We start from the raw sequence: 17709 nt of genomic DNA on the forward strand, positions 1-17709 counted from the left end.
AACTTCTGATCCTCCTCTCTCCACTCCCAAAGTCCTGGGATTGCAGGCATGCCCCATCATGCTTAGTTCAATATGATCGACCCCTGGATTCATGGCTACTATGCAAGTACTCTGCCAACTGGGCAATCTTCCAAGCTCGGCACTGACCATTTTCATGGTGGAAGTCTTGGATGTTGATGTTAGATCTACCCTCGGAACACGATAATGCATAGTGTACTTTCTCAAACACGGTCCTATGGCCACACAGCCAGTCCCTTATCTGTAAACCTCTGTGGCTGTACGTTTTTTAGCTTATCGCTGAGGTTTGGAATTACCCACAGTGGTCCTGGCTACTACCCAGGACCAGCAGCTGATTATATCCAGTGAGTTATTCCATGTCCCTGCCCAGAAAACATGTGATTCTGTAACAGAAGAGTGGCCTTCACTCAAGTCCAAAAAAAGATCAGTCATTTGGTCCTGGGTAACTTTTTTTTTTTTTTTTTAATTTTTCATTTCACCAAGAGTCCTGTAGGTGGCAGCAGAGGCACAGTGCTGCCAAAGTCTTTAAGCTTTCCTAGTCTGGCCAGATATTTGAAAAACTGGTTGTTTCCTGTGTTGAACTTTAATGCTCTTGGCTGATAAGTTTTTATGAAATAGGTCCAGGTGTTATCAAGGAATTCATTTATTTAGGTAGTTTAAATATCCGTCACTGGGAAGACAATATTTTAAAAAGCAGCCAACGCCAAGATTTTGCGAGAATGAGTTATTAGCTTGCTTTCCTTCCCTAATTATACTTGAACTTCACCTCTAGTCTTCTGAAAAAGAAACACAGCAGCTTCCTAATGAGCATTTTTTTTTTTTTTTTTGAGACTGGGTTTCTCTGTATAGCCCTGGCTGTCCGGGAACTCACTCTGTAGACCAGGCTGGCCTCGAACTCAGAAATCCGCCTGTCTCTGCCTCCCAAGTGCTGGGATTAAAGGCGTGTGCCACCACCGCCCAGCTAATGAGCATTTCTTAAAATGTTGCCCTCCCTTCCCTCCGTTTAGATCGAGCTGGCCATCCTTCGGTTTCCCTATGATTCATGGGGAACGCCCTTCCAGCAGCTAAAACAGGTGGTCGAAGAGCCCTCTCCTCAGCTCCCAGCAGACAAGTTCTCTGCGGACTTTGTTGACTTTACCTCACAGTGGTAAGAGAACCCTGCACCCACAGATCTATGCCAAAGACGAGTCGCACTCATGACTCTCCCCAGTGGGGTCTGATCCACCACATACGCTCATCCCGGAAGCATCCACGGAGCCTGTCCTCTGTGCTGCAGAACATAGCCCTGGCCTCTACTCCCAGTTCCAAGGCCAGTACAGAAACTCACTCAAGCCAATATTTATTTGGAAGTGTTATGATGATTGGGTAGAGTGATATACATAAGTATTTGGAGGATACAAATTCAGATGGGATTATTTTTGGAGGAAATAAATCCTGAGCGGAGGCCATGAGAGGCATTTCCCTAGCTAAGGTGAATCAGGAAGGAGAGGTATTCCCATCGGAAGGATTGTGTCACCAAAGCAAGAAAGACCTCTCCAGGACCTTGTGATGGTCAGTTAGTTTAACTTCCACCTTCACACAATCTGGAGTCTCTGTTGTTTAGAACCGGTTGGCCTGTGGGCAGTCTGTGGGGGATTGCTTTGATTATGTTAATTGATGTGCAAGGCTCTAGCCTGAGAAATGGTGCCATTCCCTGGGTTTGGCTCCCGGGGACTGTAGGAGGGAGAAATGGAGTTATGTACTCGAAGCGCGCATGCGTTCGTTTCTCTCCACTCTAGACCTGAATGAGCAAGGTTTAAGTTCTCGCTGCCACGACTTCCTGCCGTGCTGGACTGTAACCTAGAATTGTGAGCCGAGATAAACCATGTCTCTTTTTAAGTCATGTTCTATCAGGGTATTTTATTCCAGTAGCAGCTGTAAGGAGTTGGATATTAACTACAGCGTAGAGACAAAGTTTAGCAAGGCCTACTGGAAAGCTAGTGGTGGGGGATAGATGTCAAGATTCACTGGGACTGAGAAGATTGTGGGACATTTGAGGATGTTTCCCGGATGCTTCCAAGTCCTGCAGAACTTTGCCTTCTGCGGAAACCATATTATCTGTGGATGGACTTGTCGCGGTAGGCATAATAGGGACTGCCGTGTGGTGGTGGTGGTGGGGTTTGAAGGCTAATCCAAAGAGGGCTGGAGCACGCAGAGAGAAGGAAATGACTAGTGTAGTCAGGGAGGATAAAAGAGGACACAGTAGCTTCCAGGTACTCACGTGATTTCTGTCTGCACCATGGCCACGTTGCTTAGCGTCGTCACGGGACAGTAGCGGCAGCCGCGGATGCAGCTGGGAGGTGGATGTCAAGAGTGCAGCCCGAAGTGGAACCCAGTTAGTTTAGACAGCTATTCTGTAAAAGCAGATGGAAACTGCGAGCGAGTGGGTGGGTCCAGAGCTGGCTCTGGTCCCAGCTGTGTCTCGTGGAGGGAGCCATTCCCGCTCATACTCGCTAAGTGGATTGACCTAGACCTGGGAAGCCCGCCCCCCCCCCCCCCAAGGTACAGAGGATACCGAAGCAACACACCTTTGGTCTCCTTGCTCGTTTGGAAGTGGTGTTTCAAATACAGCTTTTACTGGGGACCGTGATGACACAGGGCAATGCTCGGTTGCTTAAGGCTCCTGGACTGGTGAGAGAGAGAGAGAGAGAGAGAGAGAGAGAGAGAGAGAGAGAGAGAGAGAGAGATGAGAGTTATCTCTCTCTATATATATCTGACAGTTTAGAACCAAGCTTGATGGTGTTGAAGGAACACTTTGAACAAAGCGCTTATCCCTGAAGGAAGCCTACTTTTTGTCTCCAGCTCTTACTGGTTTCTATTTCCTAATCATGTGGCTCTCCTGCTGGTGTATTTTCATGGAAAAATCTTTTCTTTTCAAGTGTTATCATTAAATGGATCCAACTCAGTCAGGCTATGGTCTTCCTGACCTTTCTCGGTGGCCCTAGATCTTTGTGACAAGCAGAGAAAGCAGACTGTGGATTTCAGAAGGGGTACAGCCTAGAAGTGCTACAGACTAGGGGGTCTTGGTTGGGTTTGTTTCATTGTCAGTTACAATCTGAAGTGTAACAGATGGCAGCGGAGAAGTCTCATGCACTGTACAATGAAGCATCAGTTGGGAATACACACGGGCGCCAGACACAGAGACAAGGCCCTCTGCAAGGCCCAGGGGGTACTCGAGAAAGGCATCATCTTGGTGCCCAGCTAACTCGAGCCTGGAGTGCTAGGTACTTAGTGTTTTTCTTTTTTCTTTCTCTTTTTCTTCAGAAGCATCAGAGCAAATGGAGCGTTGGAGGAAGGAAGGGAAATGTGAGCTCTTACTCCTCACGAATTCTGAGATGAAAGAGATGTTGATCTGTTTCTTCCTTCTTCACAGTCTTTAACACATGGAGTACTTGGTTTTGTTGGAGCGTTCTCACACATACCTTGTTCTTAGTGTTTCCTTGCCCAGCTCCCTTCTGCCCTCTCCTACCCCACCTACCCCTATTGATCTCTTTGCTTCCCACTGGAGCATCTCTCTTGCTTCCATGTCATGTGCCCTCCTTCCTCCCTCCCCATTAGATGCTTCTCCTTTCATGGTCCAGTTTTACATCATGACAGCCCCCCAACACATACCTACACACACTTATACCTACATACACACACACACACACACACACACACACACGCACACACACACACACCCTACTGTATTAGTCAGGGTTCTTTAGATGAACAGAACTGATTCATTTTCTCAGTTCTCTCTCTCTCTCTATATATATATCTCCTTATTGAATAGTCAGGGTTCTCTACAGAAACAGAAGTAGTAAGAATAAATATACATTCATATATACATATAGACACATACACACATATATACATATATATGTATATACATATACACACATACATGCACGCACACACACACACACATATGAGAGAGAGAAAAAAGAGAGATTCTGAGAGCGGGAGCAAGCAGGCAAGGGGAGCCAGCTTCCTTCTTCCATGTCCTTTACATGGGCTGCCACCAGAAGGCGTGCCCTGATTACAGGTGGATCATCCCACCTCAAAAGATCTGGATTCAAGGTCTATCTTCTCACCTCAGTCTGGAGTATAAGTGGGGTTTCCCACTTCAAATGATTTAATTAAGAAAAAAAAAAAAAGAAAAAAAATCCTTATAATAGTAACCAGCCCCCTGGGTTTTAGTTAATTCCAGATAAAGTCAAATTGACAACCTAGAATAGCCATCAAACTTGAGACACACATATGTCACCCCCCACTCCTACATGTGCATACAAACACATACACCTATACATACACAATCTTACATATTCATACAAACACATACACCTATACACACAGTCCTACACATACATAAAAACACACATACCTACATACATACATGCAGTCCTATATATGCATACAAACACATATACTTACACCTACACACACACACACACACACACACACACACACACACACGCACACACACACTCACACACACTTCCTTTTTCCATCCACAGGGGTAATGGACCTCTGGGCTATCTATTGTACCTTTTAGTTATAACTAGTACCAGAATATGTTCATTCGTCAACTCTTTGTGATGGGCTCAGGGTTCCTTCAGTATATGCCTGGGGAGAGAGATGGTGGCAGTGGTGGCCGGAGAGCTGGGTCCTATAGGAATTCTAGTTTGCGGTTTTTGTTTTTTTTTTTCTTCAGAACTTCCATATGGATTTCCAAAGTAGCTGCCCAAGTTCCCATCTCCAGCAGCATTGGCTAAAGCCCCTTCTCTCTCACACCCTCGCCAGAGTTTGCTTTCTTTTTATTAAACAGCTTATTGTTTGGAGTTTCCACACATGTATGTACTGTGTATTTTCATCTGTTTACCACTACCCCACTCCCGCTTCTCTTACTGTTCCACGTTTTCTTCCTCTCAACTTCACATTCTTTAAAAAAAATGTTTATTATAATCCCCTAAGTCCAGTTAGTGCCATTGGTCCTCAAACAAGAGTGACTCCCCCCTCTTCACAGCCACTAACTACACCGATTCCCCCCACGAGCGGTGGGGTCTCCACATCCACACTGGAATGTCTTGTTCCTCAGGTCTTCTTGCTGCTATACGTGGGTGTGTGAAAAAGCCATGCTATGTGCAGAACCCAGCACCTCACGACACTCTGCGGACCTCTGGCTTGTACCTTCTTTCTGTCCCTTCTAGGGGTGAGAGGCACCAAGCTGAGATGAGATGGAATCTCAAAGTACTGCTACTCTGGCGTTCTGGGATAGCTAAGCAGGCTGAGAACTTTCTGAGTGTTTATTGGCCATTCACGTTTCTTCTTTTGAGAATTATCTATTTGGTCCCTTAGCGCGTTTACCGGTTGGAAGATTTATTTTTCTGGGCATTTAAAATGTACCAGTATGTAGTAGAGAAAGTGAATCCTTGTCCAGTGTATAGATGGCAAAGATTTCCTCCTGCTGGCTGCCCTTTTCACTCTGATAATGATTTATTTTGTTGCATGGAAACTTTTAAATTTCATGTAATCCCACTCATCAATTCTTGGGATTATTTTCTGTGGTTTTGGAGTCTTTTGCCTATGTCGATATCTTGAAGTATTTCAGAGCGAAACAAAGAAATAGTAATTTAAAAATACCTCCTTTATGTATTTATTTAAAAACAGCACAGCTGAAGGCTGCTCCTTTTCCCCGGTCTATGTTTTTATCATTGCGATTTTTAAAGAACTTCTGTACTTTAAAGGTGGGCGGTACTGACCTGCAATAGTTACATGTTACATATGGAACTGTTACATATGGAAGAAAGAGTTCATGGTTTTGAGTTCATGGTGGGATAAGTCTCTCATCATGGAGGCAGAGCAAGCAGCAGGCAGCAGACTTGGGAGCTGGAGCAAAAAAGCCAAGGGCTCACGTCTCGAATCTCAACCAGGAAGCCGAGAGAGTGAGCAGGGAGTAGGGTGAGATTCTAAGTCCTTGAAGCCATTCCCTGTGACATACTTCCTCCAGCAAGGCCACACCTTCTAAACCATCCCAAACAGTGCCACCAAGTACAGCCCAACTATTTAAACGTGTGAGACTATGGTGTGTGTGTGTGTGTGTGTGTGTNTGTGTGTGTGTGTGTACATCTCTCAAGCCACCACATGACCAAAAAGGCCTTGTTTTTGCATGTTTGTAATTGAAAGTTCTTACAGTCTAGTCTTGTAGAAGGCTTAATATGATTTCCTTTTTAAAAATAAGATCTTAGCAGATAGATCATAAACACACACATATCTATCTATATGGAATACACTATATATATATATATATATATATATATATATATATATATATATATATATAAAATGTATACATATTGTATAATGTATATATATTGTACGTGTGTTTGAGTATATATAGGTGTTCCTACACACATTCTGTATATGGTCTTGTGATATATAGATGGTGTGTGTGCATGTGAGGGGAGCCAAGGTCGACCTCAGGCATCGTTTCTTGAGTATGACCACCTCATGATTTGAGGCAGGGTCTTTTATTCAATTAGGCAGCCGGGTCATGAAGCCCAAGGATCTTTCTATCCCTACCTCCCCGGAGCTAAGATTAGAAGAGTGTGTTGCTGCTCTTGACTTTTTATGTGGGTTTTGGGGGGGGGGGTCAACTTTGGGTCTTCATGCTTATGGGGTGAGCACTTTATGTCCTGAGCCTGTTCTCTGGCCCAGTAGTTTTCTCTCTAACCTTTTCACTCGGGTCGGCACAGGAGAGTCACTAGAATACGCTGCCCGCTGATAGAATAGTTAGACTTTGCTTGCATTTCTTCCAGGCCTACTTTGGAGTCTCAGTGCCCAGCCAGCTAGCCTGGTGCCATACCCAAGTGTGTTGGAGGCCCATCCGGATGTCAATACTGTCTGACTCAGAGTAGCTAAAATCAAACAGTCGATTAAGCACAGTCTGTTTGTTCAGAACAGGAAAGTAAAAGAGGCAGTAGGTATTTATTTATCTTTTGACAAATGTATGGCTTTGGAGGCTCACCGTGTTTTTATTCTGTGGACCGTACCAAATAGCCCTTCTTGGAAATGATCAGGGGGTGGGGGTTGGGAGGGAGCTCAAATAGGCAGAGAGCTCCTGGTCAGCATGAACTGCAAGCTGGCAATTCTCAAGACAGCGTGGATTGGGTTTGTAGTGTCAGCCATGGTCAGGAGCCTGTGTTGTGGCATCTGGAAGAGGAATTAGAGAAGTTAGCTAATTGCACACTTGAAAATGACAAGCCACTTGGACATTCAAAAGCCAGACTTCCATCCAAGAGGAAAGTGGTGTACCTTTGAACTCCAAGGTTGTTATTTTATATTGAGTTTCAAACATTTTCTACTAAACATGGAAAATTTGCTTCCACCCCAACTTTATCTTGGGTATTTTACTATTCTTAGTGCTTCTTTTGACATGTTTTTGATTTAAAATGTGGAGACTATATCCATTATACTAATTCAACAAATAGTCTTTGCTTTCTTTCTTTCCTTTCTCCCTTCCTCCCTCCTCACCTTCTCCCTCTCCACCTCCCTCCCTCCTTCTCCACCTCCCTCGTCTCCTCCCTCTTGCTCCCCGCACCCTGTTATTCCTTTATTTTTCAATAAGGTTTTACTGTATACACTAGGCTGTCCTAAAAGCCTCTCTGTAGCCCAGGCTGGCCTTGATACTGTAACCCTTCTGCTTCAGCCTCCTGAGTGCTAGAATTACAGGCATCATTAGCATGGCTGGCCGCTCTGAATGACGTTGTTTTCGTTAGAATTCTATAGTCGGGGGGGGGGTAAACTTTCCCTCTGATTAATGGCTGTCAGTCAAGAGGTAGCTTATTGGGCAGTTGAGCAACAGCCTCTGAGGTCTGATGGAACTTAAGTACTTTGTGCTTGGTCAACTAAAAGTGATTTTTCCCGAATTTTTTTTTTTAAATGGATCAAAGCAGAGAGGAAGTTTTGCAAACTATTCTGGGGGAAAATTTTTTTCTGTCCCATGGTTGCTTTTACTTAAAACTTGAAAGCCCAGGCAGGGGCTGAGGATGTAGCTTGGCCACAGAATGCTTGCCTAATCTGTGCAAGGTCTAGGATTCTCTCTGCAGTGCCACAATGAATCTTTACAGCCTTTAGCCAGCCAGGAAGAAAGAATCCTTCTATTATACAGTAAACAGGGGCCAAACATCAGTGCTGTCTTGGGGGTCATTGGTTGATACCGTGGTGCACTCATGGATGTCGGAGGGTCACTTACAGGGGTCTGTTCTCTCCTACTGTGTGAGCTCCAGGAATCAAACTCAGTTTTCTAGGCTTGGCAGCAAGTGACTGTTACCGGCTGAACCATCTTGCTGGCCCCTCAGATATCCTATTTAATCCCTTGAATAGTAAGTGTAGTTTTAATGTTGTATTTGTGTTATTTTATTGACCTAAGAAGTTAAATTGTTTAACCAGTGGAGGAGAATTCTGGGTTTAGATTTGCTTGGAATAATAGCTGGATATTTGAGGCTTCTGTATACTTAAAAAAAAAAATCTAGGATCTATAAGTGAGGCAACAGTGTCCCCAGAGGCTATTTCTTCTGCACTTATTTCTCAGATGAATTAATCCTTGAATTTAGACAACCTTTTGTTTCTGGGGAGACAGAAGATAGAGCTAGGAGGCATGAGGTAGTCATGGTGAGAATATAAACAAATGTCATGTAAACCAGCTGGAGGTGGTTCTTACAACTGCATTCCAATTGGGAGAAGGGTATAGCATGTGGGTTTTTTTTTTTTTTTTTTTTTTAAGAGGGTCAGCCAATTACCCACAGTCCAAGTATTCTTGACCTCTTGGTGTGTGCACCAGTGGCATTTCCAACTGGACTGCCTTTTTGTGGAAGGCAGGCTTGAACATTGAAGGATGCTTAGCAACATCCTCTGCCACCATCAGATACTGCCAACTAGTTGTGACAACCAAAGATGCCTCCAGACGTTGAGAAACATCCTATGGGATGGAGGTACAGAGTACCTACCATTGGGAAACGTCCTATGGGATGGAGGTACAGAGTAGCTACCATTGGGAACCACCAACATGGTCTCTCAGGGTACAGGGATATGCAAGGCCACCAGGGGGTTAAGAGCTCATTCATTTCACCAGGTACACATTCTCATACCAGCCCCATGCTGACAGTTGATGATTGTCCTTTCTAATGCACTTTCATTTTTATCCCCAGTTGCGATGAACTTTCTCTCATAGGTGGTCTGATCCCCGAGGCCACTAGGTCCTAGGTCTGCCCTCAGTTCCAGGTTGACACTTCTGTCCTCACCTCTGCCTGTAGCCTGTCTCAGGTTCCCTGGCTTCTACCCACAGCATTGCCTGGAATGAACTGGCAGGCTGCTTTTTGGTTTGTTTTGGTTCAAAAGCTTCCCCCTCCTTTTAATTTTTTAAAGAGAATTTCATTTTGCCTCTAAGCCTATATAGTTCAACATCTCCCAGTGACGTCATTCTCCCACGGTTTTGTACTTGTCACCCCCTCGTGGGGGTTCGCGTCTGTGGGTGTCGCAGAGCTCATGTCAGATGCTCAGGATCTCACTTGCTCAAAAGGACCCATCCGCACAAATCTCAGGAACTCAATATGCTGTCATATGTGGTTCTCGGAGTTCAGAGACAACTCTCTCCCCATTCACGGCTGGAACTCTAGCATCAAATCAACCGTCTCTTTTCTTGTTTCCATTTTAGACCCAGGGGTGGGAAGAGGACAGGGGTGATGAGTTGGTCTCTTTCACGTTGCAGTTTTATGAGGACTGTCTCTGGTATCAAATGCTATAAAATGTTGGAATATTCAGAGAACAGAATGACCACTAGACAGCAGTGCGTGACCACAGAAATATTTCTAAGAATCATTGCTAATTTGCTTTCCTTTCTTATCCACCAAGACAGTGAACAAGAAGCACCTCCTTAGTAAAATATAGGGTTGTGGCTTCTGTCTCAGGCAGGTTTGGGGAGGAACGGAGGAAAGCAAGTTTTATATGAGAGGGAACCACAAACAGGGGAGGAGCGTGCAGTTAGAGGCAGTGAGGATCGCTTAGTGTCCTGTAAGAAACGTTGGCCGACTTCTTTTCCAGGAGGTGGTATAAAAAGCCACCTTGAAAGAAAGTTCCGATAGGTTTTGAGATGCGGTCGTTATAGGTAGGAAAATTAGACTAAATGGCATCCATGATGTATTAAAGGAAAATACACACACACACACACACACACACACACACTCTACACATATACATACTTATTCATATTAAAGCAAGCCCAACATGAAGAGTTCACATTTATAATAGAAGCTAGTATAGGAGACCTGGTTTTTGGGCATTAAAAAAAAAAATTAGGGTTTTACATTGGTTCTAAAATCTTAACAGTGAAATACAAATGTCTTCTAGATTTTTAATGCTCTTCTTTCTTTCTTTTTTTTTTTTTTTAAGCTTGAAGAAAAATTCCAAAGAACGGCCCACATACCCAGAGCTTATGGTGAGTGTGAACACTTTGATGTGTGTTAGCAGATAACAGCTAGTGATGTAGCCATGACTAAGATGATGCGTAAATAAATATTTAGGGAGGAGTTGGTTCATTGAGATATGGTTGATTCCCAGGAACTGGACACAAGACAGAGTTAAGGGCCCTTTTTCACTGGTGTTTATCCTTTAGTAAATATTTTGTTACTTATTTTCTGTGCATGTATTTGTATATTTGTGGGTACACATGTATCACAGTGCACATGTAGAGATCAGAGGACATCTGGCTGGAGTCACTTCCCCCCTTCTGCCATGTGGGTCCTGGGGATTGAACTCAAGTCCTCAGACTTGGCAGGAAGAACTTTTATTTCCTGCGCCATCTTGCTGGTCCTGTTCATGCTTTTTTGTTTGTTTGTTTTTGATGCAAGCTCAGAATAGGCCATCGTTCCCAGTGATGGTTGCTATGTTGGTAAACCTGGAAGTTTATATCCAGGAAGTTGATGTTTTCAAATCTGGAAGATTCCCACTATAAATGTGCTAGATATGAGCTCAGAGACCTCAATGGGATAAGCTTATAAGCCATGTGGTCCATCCATTATTTTGTAACAAATCTTGGATGGATTAAGTGATTGCCCTTCTCTCTACTTCTTGGTCTTCGTTTCGTAAGTCCTTTGATGGGAGGAAAGCACCTGGTCCTGAACTTATTGTTTTTCCTATCAGTAACATGACGAGCTCAAAACCCAACACTGTTGCTTTATAATAGTGCCTCTACCTAAACAGAGGTAGAATGTGGTACAAAGGCATTTTGAAGAGAAATAATTCAGACTGTATGTGAATGTGTGTTTACTGCCTATCCCTCAGATTTATCTTAATGATCAAGGTTATAATTTTAACAGTGGGAAGGAGATGTTCTAGTTTCGTTTCAGTTGCTGCAAAAAACTATCCTGACAAAGGGAAATTTAGGAGAGAAAGGGGTTATTTTAGTTCATAGGGTTTAGTTTAGTTTTAGGTTGTTCTATCACTGCCAGGGAGTCAGAGCAGAAAGAAAGAAATACATGTTAGCTTGCTTGCTTGCGTTTAGCTCTACTTCACCACTCCTAAAACAGGTTAGGACCCTCTACCTAGGGAATGGTGCTACCCACAGTGGGCTGGACCTTCTTACACTAATGAACTCAGTTTAGACAGTCTCCCACAGGCATGCCCACAGGCCAACCCAGTGTAGATAATCCCTCACTGAGACTCTCTTCCCAGATGGTTTTGGATTGTACCAAGTTGACCGTTAAAGTTAACCTCCACAGGAGAATTATGATGTTCAATCCCAAGAGAGGGAGAGCAAAATCTGAGATCCTTGTTAGTGGACCTGCTAGCAGCAGTCACAGAGTGCTTTCTTCCGTCCTACCCACAGCCTCACTGTGTGGATCAACCGAGTGCATCACAGAAGTGCAGACTCCTGGCATCTCTTATTGAGTGGTGTTCTGGGGTAGCTGAGATACAGAGCAAAAACTGTTTGGAAATATTCATAAAAGTTATAGAGGAGAGGCTGGAGAGATAGCTTACTGGTTAACAGCATTTACTGTAGAGGACCTGAACCTAAATTCAGTTCCTAGCACTCATGTTGGGCCCTGTAGCTCCAGCTCCAGAGATTTTGATGTCTGCTTCAGGCCTCTGTGGGTACATAAATAGTCCACCTCCCCATACACATATATACATAATTAAAAATAAAGTGTTAAAAAAGAGTTATCGGAACTGGGCAGTGGTGGCACCTGCCTTTAATCCCAGCACTTGGGAGATAGAGGCAGGCAGATTTCTCAGTTCAAGGCAAGCTTAGTCTACAGAGTTCCAGGACAGCCAGGGCTACACAGAGAAACCCTGTCTCAAAACAAACAAACAAACAAACAATCAAAAACCCAACAACAAAAGAGTTATCAAAAGATGACATATGTGGACATCTCAGCCATGTGTTGTTTGAGTTCTGTGGCTAGGCTTTGATTTCTTTAACTAGGAGCCATTCTCTGGTTAGAAAAATTGGAGCCAGGTCATCTCCTTGAGCTTCCATCATCCCCATTTAAAACAGCAGTGTCTAGTATTCACCACTCAGCACCTATATGAAAACAAATGTGTTGGGGGTTGGAGGGATGGTTGTTCAGTGGTTAAGAGCACTGACTGCTCTTCCAGAGGTTCTGAGTTCAATTCCCAGCAACCACATGGTGACTCACAACCATCTGTAATGGGATCTCATGCCCTCTTCTGGTGTGTCTGAAGACAGCGACAGTGTACTCATAGATATAAAATAAATATTAAAAAGAAAACCCAAACAGATGGTTGGTCTTTGAGGATATATCTACCTGCTTGAGTTGAAGATCTCTTCTTGAATTATTATTTTTTTAGAAGTGACCAACTGGAGGCCTTTCCAGGCCCGACTCCCCATTTGTGGTATGCATGGACACTTAACAGATAATGTCACATAAGGTGTGATAGACAGGGAGTGATTCCTGTAGGATCTTTTGGAACTTGGAATCCTGAAGTCTCTGTTTTATAACTAATTTCTAATGCAAGAACATTTTCTCTGTAGTTCAGGTATTTACAGTGCCGAACCTCCTCTTTTTTTCTTTTTTTCTTGTCAATCTAAGTGGCCTCTTATCAAAACATTCATCAGAAAACAGTTGAGGAAAAAAAAATGTTTCCTATACATTGGCATCGGTGTTGACGTCTGCCTTCCTGACACAATCTAACAAACACTGAATTGGGGTGACTGGCACGTCGATTAATGTAAGATTGTGTGGGCAGCCCTCCCCTTCTATGGCGTTAGTCTTTGTGGTACTGGAAATGGACGTGCCTTTTAAGACCGTAACTATTCCCTGCTTTCCTGTGGAATTGAGGTTTTGAAATGGAAATTCTGAGTCGGAACTCCCTGACTTCAGCACTGGGCAACATGTGCTGGAAGGGCTATTGTTTCACATTTAGGAATTTGTGAAGAGGTAGGAAGAGGGAAAAAAAAAAGCGATTATTTTTCCAAATAAAGGAATATTATTATCAAGGCTCCAACCCAGATATATACTTCTTACAGAATCTCCAATAATTTTCACCCTAATTCAGATGGGGGGCTATATGTGCCTCAAGCCCTATCTTATTGGCTCATCTCAAACATCTGTTTTGTAGCATTTTTTTTTCCCACAGCAGATATTAACTAACACTTTTTTTTTTTTGGTAAAGAACTAGATAGAATTTTAGGTTAATGAGCCATGTAGTTGCTGTTAAAAAAAATGAACTAAGCTGAAAGTAGCCATGTTCAGCATAGTAAAGCAAAAAGAGCATGTGGCTGTGTTCCAATAAAACGTTATTTAAAAATCAGACGCTGTATTAGTAACTTTTCTATTTTAGTGATAACACACTACAACTAAGTCAGCCTAGAGAAAGAAGGATTTGCTTGGGCCTATATTTCCAGAAGGTTAGAACCTTTGACGGTGGAGCCAAGACAAGGTGGCAGGAGTGGAAAGCTAAAGACTCATATCTTGAAGCATACGCAGGAAGCAGCCAGAGACAACTGAGAGTGGCATGAGTCTTTGAAACTTCAAATCCCGCCCCCAGTGACATACTTCCTCCAGCAAGGCCACACCTCCGAAACCTCTCCAAACAGCGCCACGCACTGGGGACCAAGTATTCAAGCGTCTGATCCTATGGGGGAACATTTCTCATTCAAACCACCACATCCGAGGAGTTCAATTTGTTGTGTGGATTATAGTTTGATGACCCCCTGCCTTAGATATTTGCCACCAGAAATAGCAGCCAGGCTGTTCAGATGATTTCCCAGTGGTGTGATTGTCTTCTCCAAATATCCAAGAAAGTTCTAGATCGGAATGGCGGTATGAAACCAGCGAAGCTGAACCCACAGCCCTAGAGGTTGAGGTGTATACCTGGGATATTTTGGAGGCCTGTTAGTGACTGTGGCTTGCCCCTCTGATTCCTGGCAGCTTGTCCATGAATCTCCATGCTTCTTCCCAGTACTGTAGGACTCCTAAATAGTACAGGGTCCTCCCTCTAGGACTTGGCCCTTGTTAGCGGGAGTGTTAAGGTGGGGCAGGAGCCTAGTGATTGTTTGTGGGACTTCATTCGCCCACCTCTGCGTTGCTGTCCTTCCTATTCTTAGTCATTTATAGAAAGAATCAAATTCTCAATGCTCTTCATCATCAAAGCCCCACACAAGGCTTGTCATGTCTTCCCTGTCGTTGATTGACCCCTGCTTGCTCTCTTGTCTCTTGTCCTCCGGTCCTCACAGTAACTTTCTTAATCTAGGATAAACTAAAAGGCATCTAAAGAACTTGTAAATTAAGAGTTTCAGATCATATTATTTAATCCATTCATGGACTGGAGGAGCTCCGTGTACTGAGTTAGCGAGAGCAGGATAAGTTTTGAGGTGGAGCCCATAGGCACTGGACTCAGCCATCCAGACAATCTGAGGCTTGGCATGTCCTGTTTTGATAGTCAAGAGCTTTTGAAGCATGTTTAATGATCCCCAAATGTCAAGGGGATGTGGGAAAGCTAATAAGTACGGTGGTTTAAAAAAAAAAAAAAAGATAAAAAACAAGGCCTTGGTAAGGGTGCCACATAAGTGGTCAGTAATAGAAAGGGGTGTCATGTGTTTGGCAATGGGGGAATTTAGAGTGAAGGGCCCTGAATCTAGAACATCACACTGGGCATAAGGCTCTGAGCCAGCACTCAGCCCGTGCCCACTAATGGGCAGAAACAGAAGAACTTTCTGTGCTCTGAGTCACAGTGTTCAACAGTGACCACCCACTTTCTTTGGGGTTTTATTCCTTTGTTCCCTCCCTCCGTCACATTGTTTCCTAAGACTTGCATGGGTGGGCTCTCGGTTCTCCACAGAGCTGACTCATCTGGCCCTCTGCTGTCAGGTTTCAAGCAAATATAATTAGAAAACCTACTGGTAGGCAGAGTGAAGGTTGTGAACAGAACCGCTCATCAGAGCCGCTCATCAGGGAAGCAGCGTGAGTCATGACTACATGAGAGAACAGGCATGTTGAGCCATTCACTGTGGCCACTGCTGGATAGTCAGAGGCCTGGGCGTGGTATGTGAGGTGGAGGGCTGTGTGATGCAGGTGCCCCAAGGAGTTGTCCTTCAGAGTTTCTTTGCTTGGTTTCTGGTCCCACTAGAAGAAAGAGCAGAGGAACATGACATAATGGTGTCTCTCTGTAGCTGGAGATTGAAGCCTCTATAACCCAACACTTATGACCCAGCTGAGCAATATAGGAGGATTGTTCTGTTACACAGAAGAAATGACTTGGCCATTTGACTTGCTTGGAATTGGGGGAGGGGGGAAGCTCTTGAGTCACGTGATATCTTTTCTCTACACAGCATTAAGATGTGACATTGTAGTTTTCTTTAAGTTGACTTAGTCCATCCCGTACACATAGAAGATTCTTTTCCTTTTTTCAATCTTTCATCTCTGAGCTGATTTTTTTTTTTTCTGAATTGACCAGTAGTCTGGCAGTCTGCATTAGTCTGTGAATGGCTCAAGCTCTTCAGGATTGATGTAGTGTAAGGCTTAGCTGTGGGTGTGGCCTTAGTAAATGGCCTTAGCTGTTTTAATTCAACCTGGGTTTTCCAATGTCAAGGGCATGCATGCCTTCCTTGTCCATTCACTGTTCAGCAACATCGGTATCTTTTTCTGCCACCCTGTTCCTTGTCCCCTGAAGTGGAGGAACCTAAGTCTGTGAAGTTTTAATCGTTCCACTATTGCAGCTGTCTAAAATGATTTTGTAGAGGGATGGTCTTAGTCAATCTTTGTATTTCTGTATGGATGGAATTATGTAGCATACTTGCATATGTTACTTAAAGTGTAGATTTTTTTTTTTTTGTATTGGAAACCTAGACATATCAAAATGAGTGGCAGCAAAGAGATAGCCTTGAGGTAAGCACATGAAGAAATGTGTGCTTGGTTTCAGAAGGAATTTGAGAAATCCAATTTGCCTCAAGAGAGATACTAGTCCGTTTACTAAACAGATATATTGATTTGCTAATTTTATATGTTATCAATGCAAGTATTAATACCATGTATTTTTCTTCTCTTTCCCAGCAACATCCATTTTTCACCGTACATGAATCCAAAGCAGCAGACGTGGCATCTTTTGTAAAACTGATACTTGGGGACTAAAAAGCCATGGACTTAACTGGTCGACCCTACTGTGGATTGGTGGGTTTACAGGGTGAAGCGAGTTCACTACAGAGCCAACAGAAAGTCATCTTGAGGTCATTGAACCCCGCCTTTCTGAGGGGTTTCCTCTCCTTGTTTTTCTTTTTTCTCTCCAAAGGGGGCCTTGGAAATCTCTAGCACAGGCTGAACTCTCTAGATGGATGAAATACGACAAAGGCTTAGGACTTGAAAAGGTGATTAAATATTTAATGACAAGTCATACGGGTCCTGGAGCTTCTCAGATCTCTCGCGTTCTTTACGAAATGAATGCAATTGGCCCTGGTAACAAGGTGCTACAGTAGCGAAGAGATTGTAAAGTAGATTTGTAGCGTATCCCACTTATTATTTTAATATTTATGTTTCAGTGCTTGGTTGGAAATATTCCATTTTATGCAAGAAGGGAGACACAGAGACAGGGCTGACTTGGCAGTATTTATAGGGCTTTTATTTTTTTGAGTTCAATCATGTCTGTGGTCCAGAGGAAGTTATTTAATATGCATTTTTAAGAATATTATAAAAAAATCTCCAGCAAAGGGACTCTTCCTGTACAGCGTGGCTTGCAGCTCTCATGGCTGCTGCTTCCGACCGTCAACTCAACCGTGGCTGATCATCGCATCTTTTGAATGAATTGTCAAAGTTAATGTTCCTCCGCCTCCCCCTCCCCCAACTTTGGAAAACATGAAAGTCACTTGTATCATGGCTCAAAGAGTAAAAAAAATACAATGGTTCTCTTCAAATTGTGGTATAGTATTAGTGGAAAATGAAAATAACAGAAAGTGATGTGCTTTTTATATTTTGCCTATCTCTTTCTCTCTGTATGTATTTGTGTGTGTGTGTGTGTGTGTGTGTCTGTTTTTGTGTGTGTGAGTACATTTATTAAACTAAGTTCTACCACGTGGCTTCTAGGAACACCTATATTAGTTAAAAGGACACCTGTCAGTCATGAGAGAAGATACGGAAGCTCACAGAGAGAAATGAGGCT

The 17709-nt window shown here is 43.4% G+C and overlaps 1 protein-coding gene across 2 annotated transcripts in view; it reads left to right on the forward strand.

The window, feature by feature from the left end:
• The window catches only part of Map2k6 (mitogen-activated protein kinase kinase 6), a 123312-nt gene extending 105848 nt beyond the window's left edge, over positions 1-17464 (forward strand). For both annotated transcript variants that reach the window (XM_021211822.2, XM_029546544.1), the window contains exons 10-12: positions 1026-1165; positions 10489-10534; positions 16611-17464. In XM_021211822.2, the coding sequence (XP_021067481.1) occupies positions 1026-1165; positions 10489-10534; positions 16611-16688 (264 nt within the window). In that variant the 3' untranslated portion in view covers positions 16689-17464. The remainder of the gene's footprint in view (positions 1-1025; positions 1166-10488; positions 10535-16610) is intronic.
• Positions 17465-17709: the final 245 nt, after the last annotated feature.

Source organism: Mus pahari, chromosome 14 (assembly GCF_900095145.1).
Source record: "Mus pahari chromosome 14, PAHARI_EIJ_v1.1, whole genome shotgun sequence".
Classification (NCBI taxonomy): domain Eukaryota; kingdom Metazoa; phylum Chordata; class Mammalia; order Rodentia; family Muridae; genus Mus; species Mus pahari.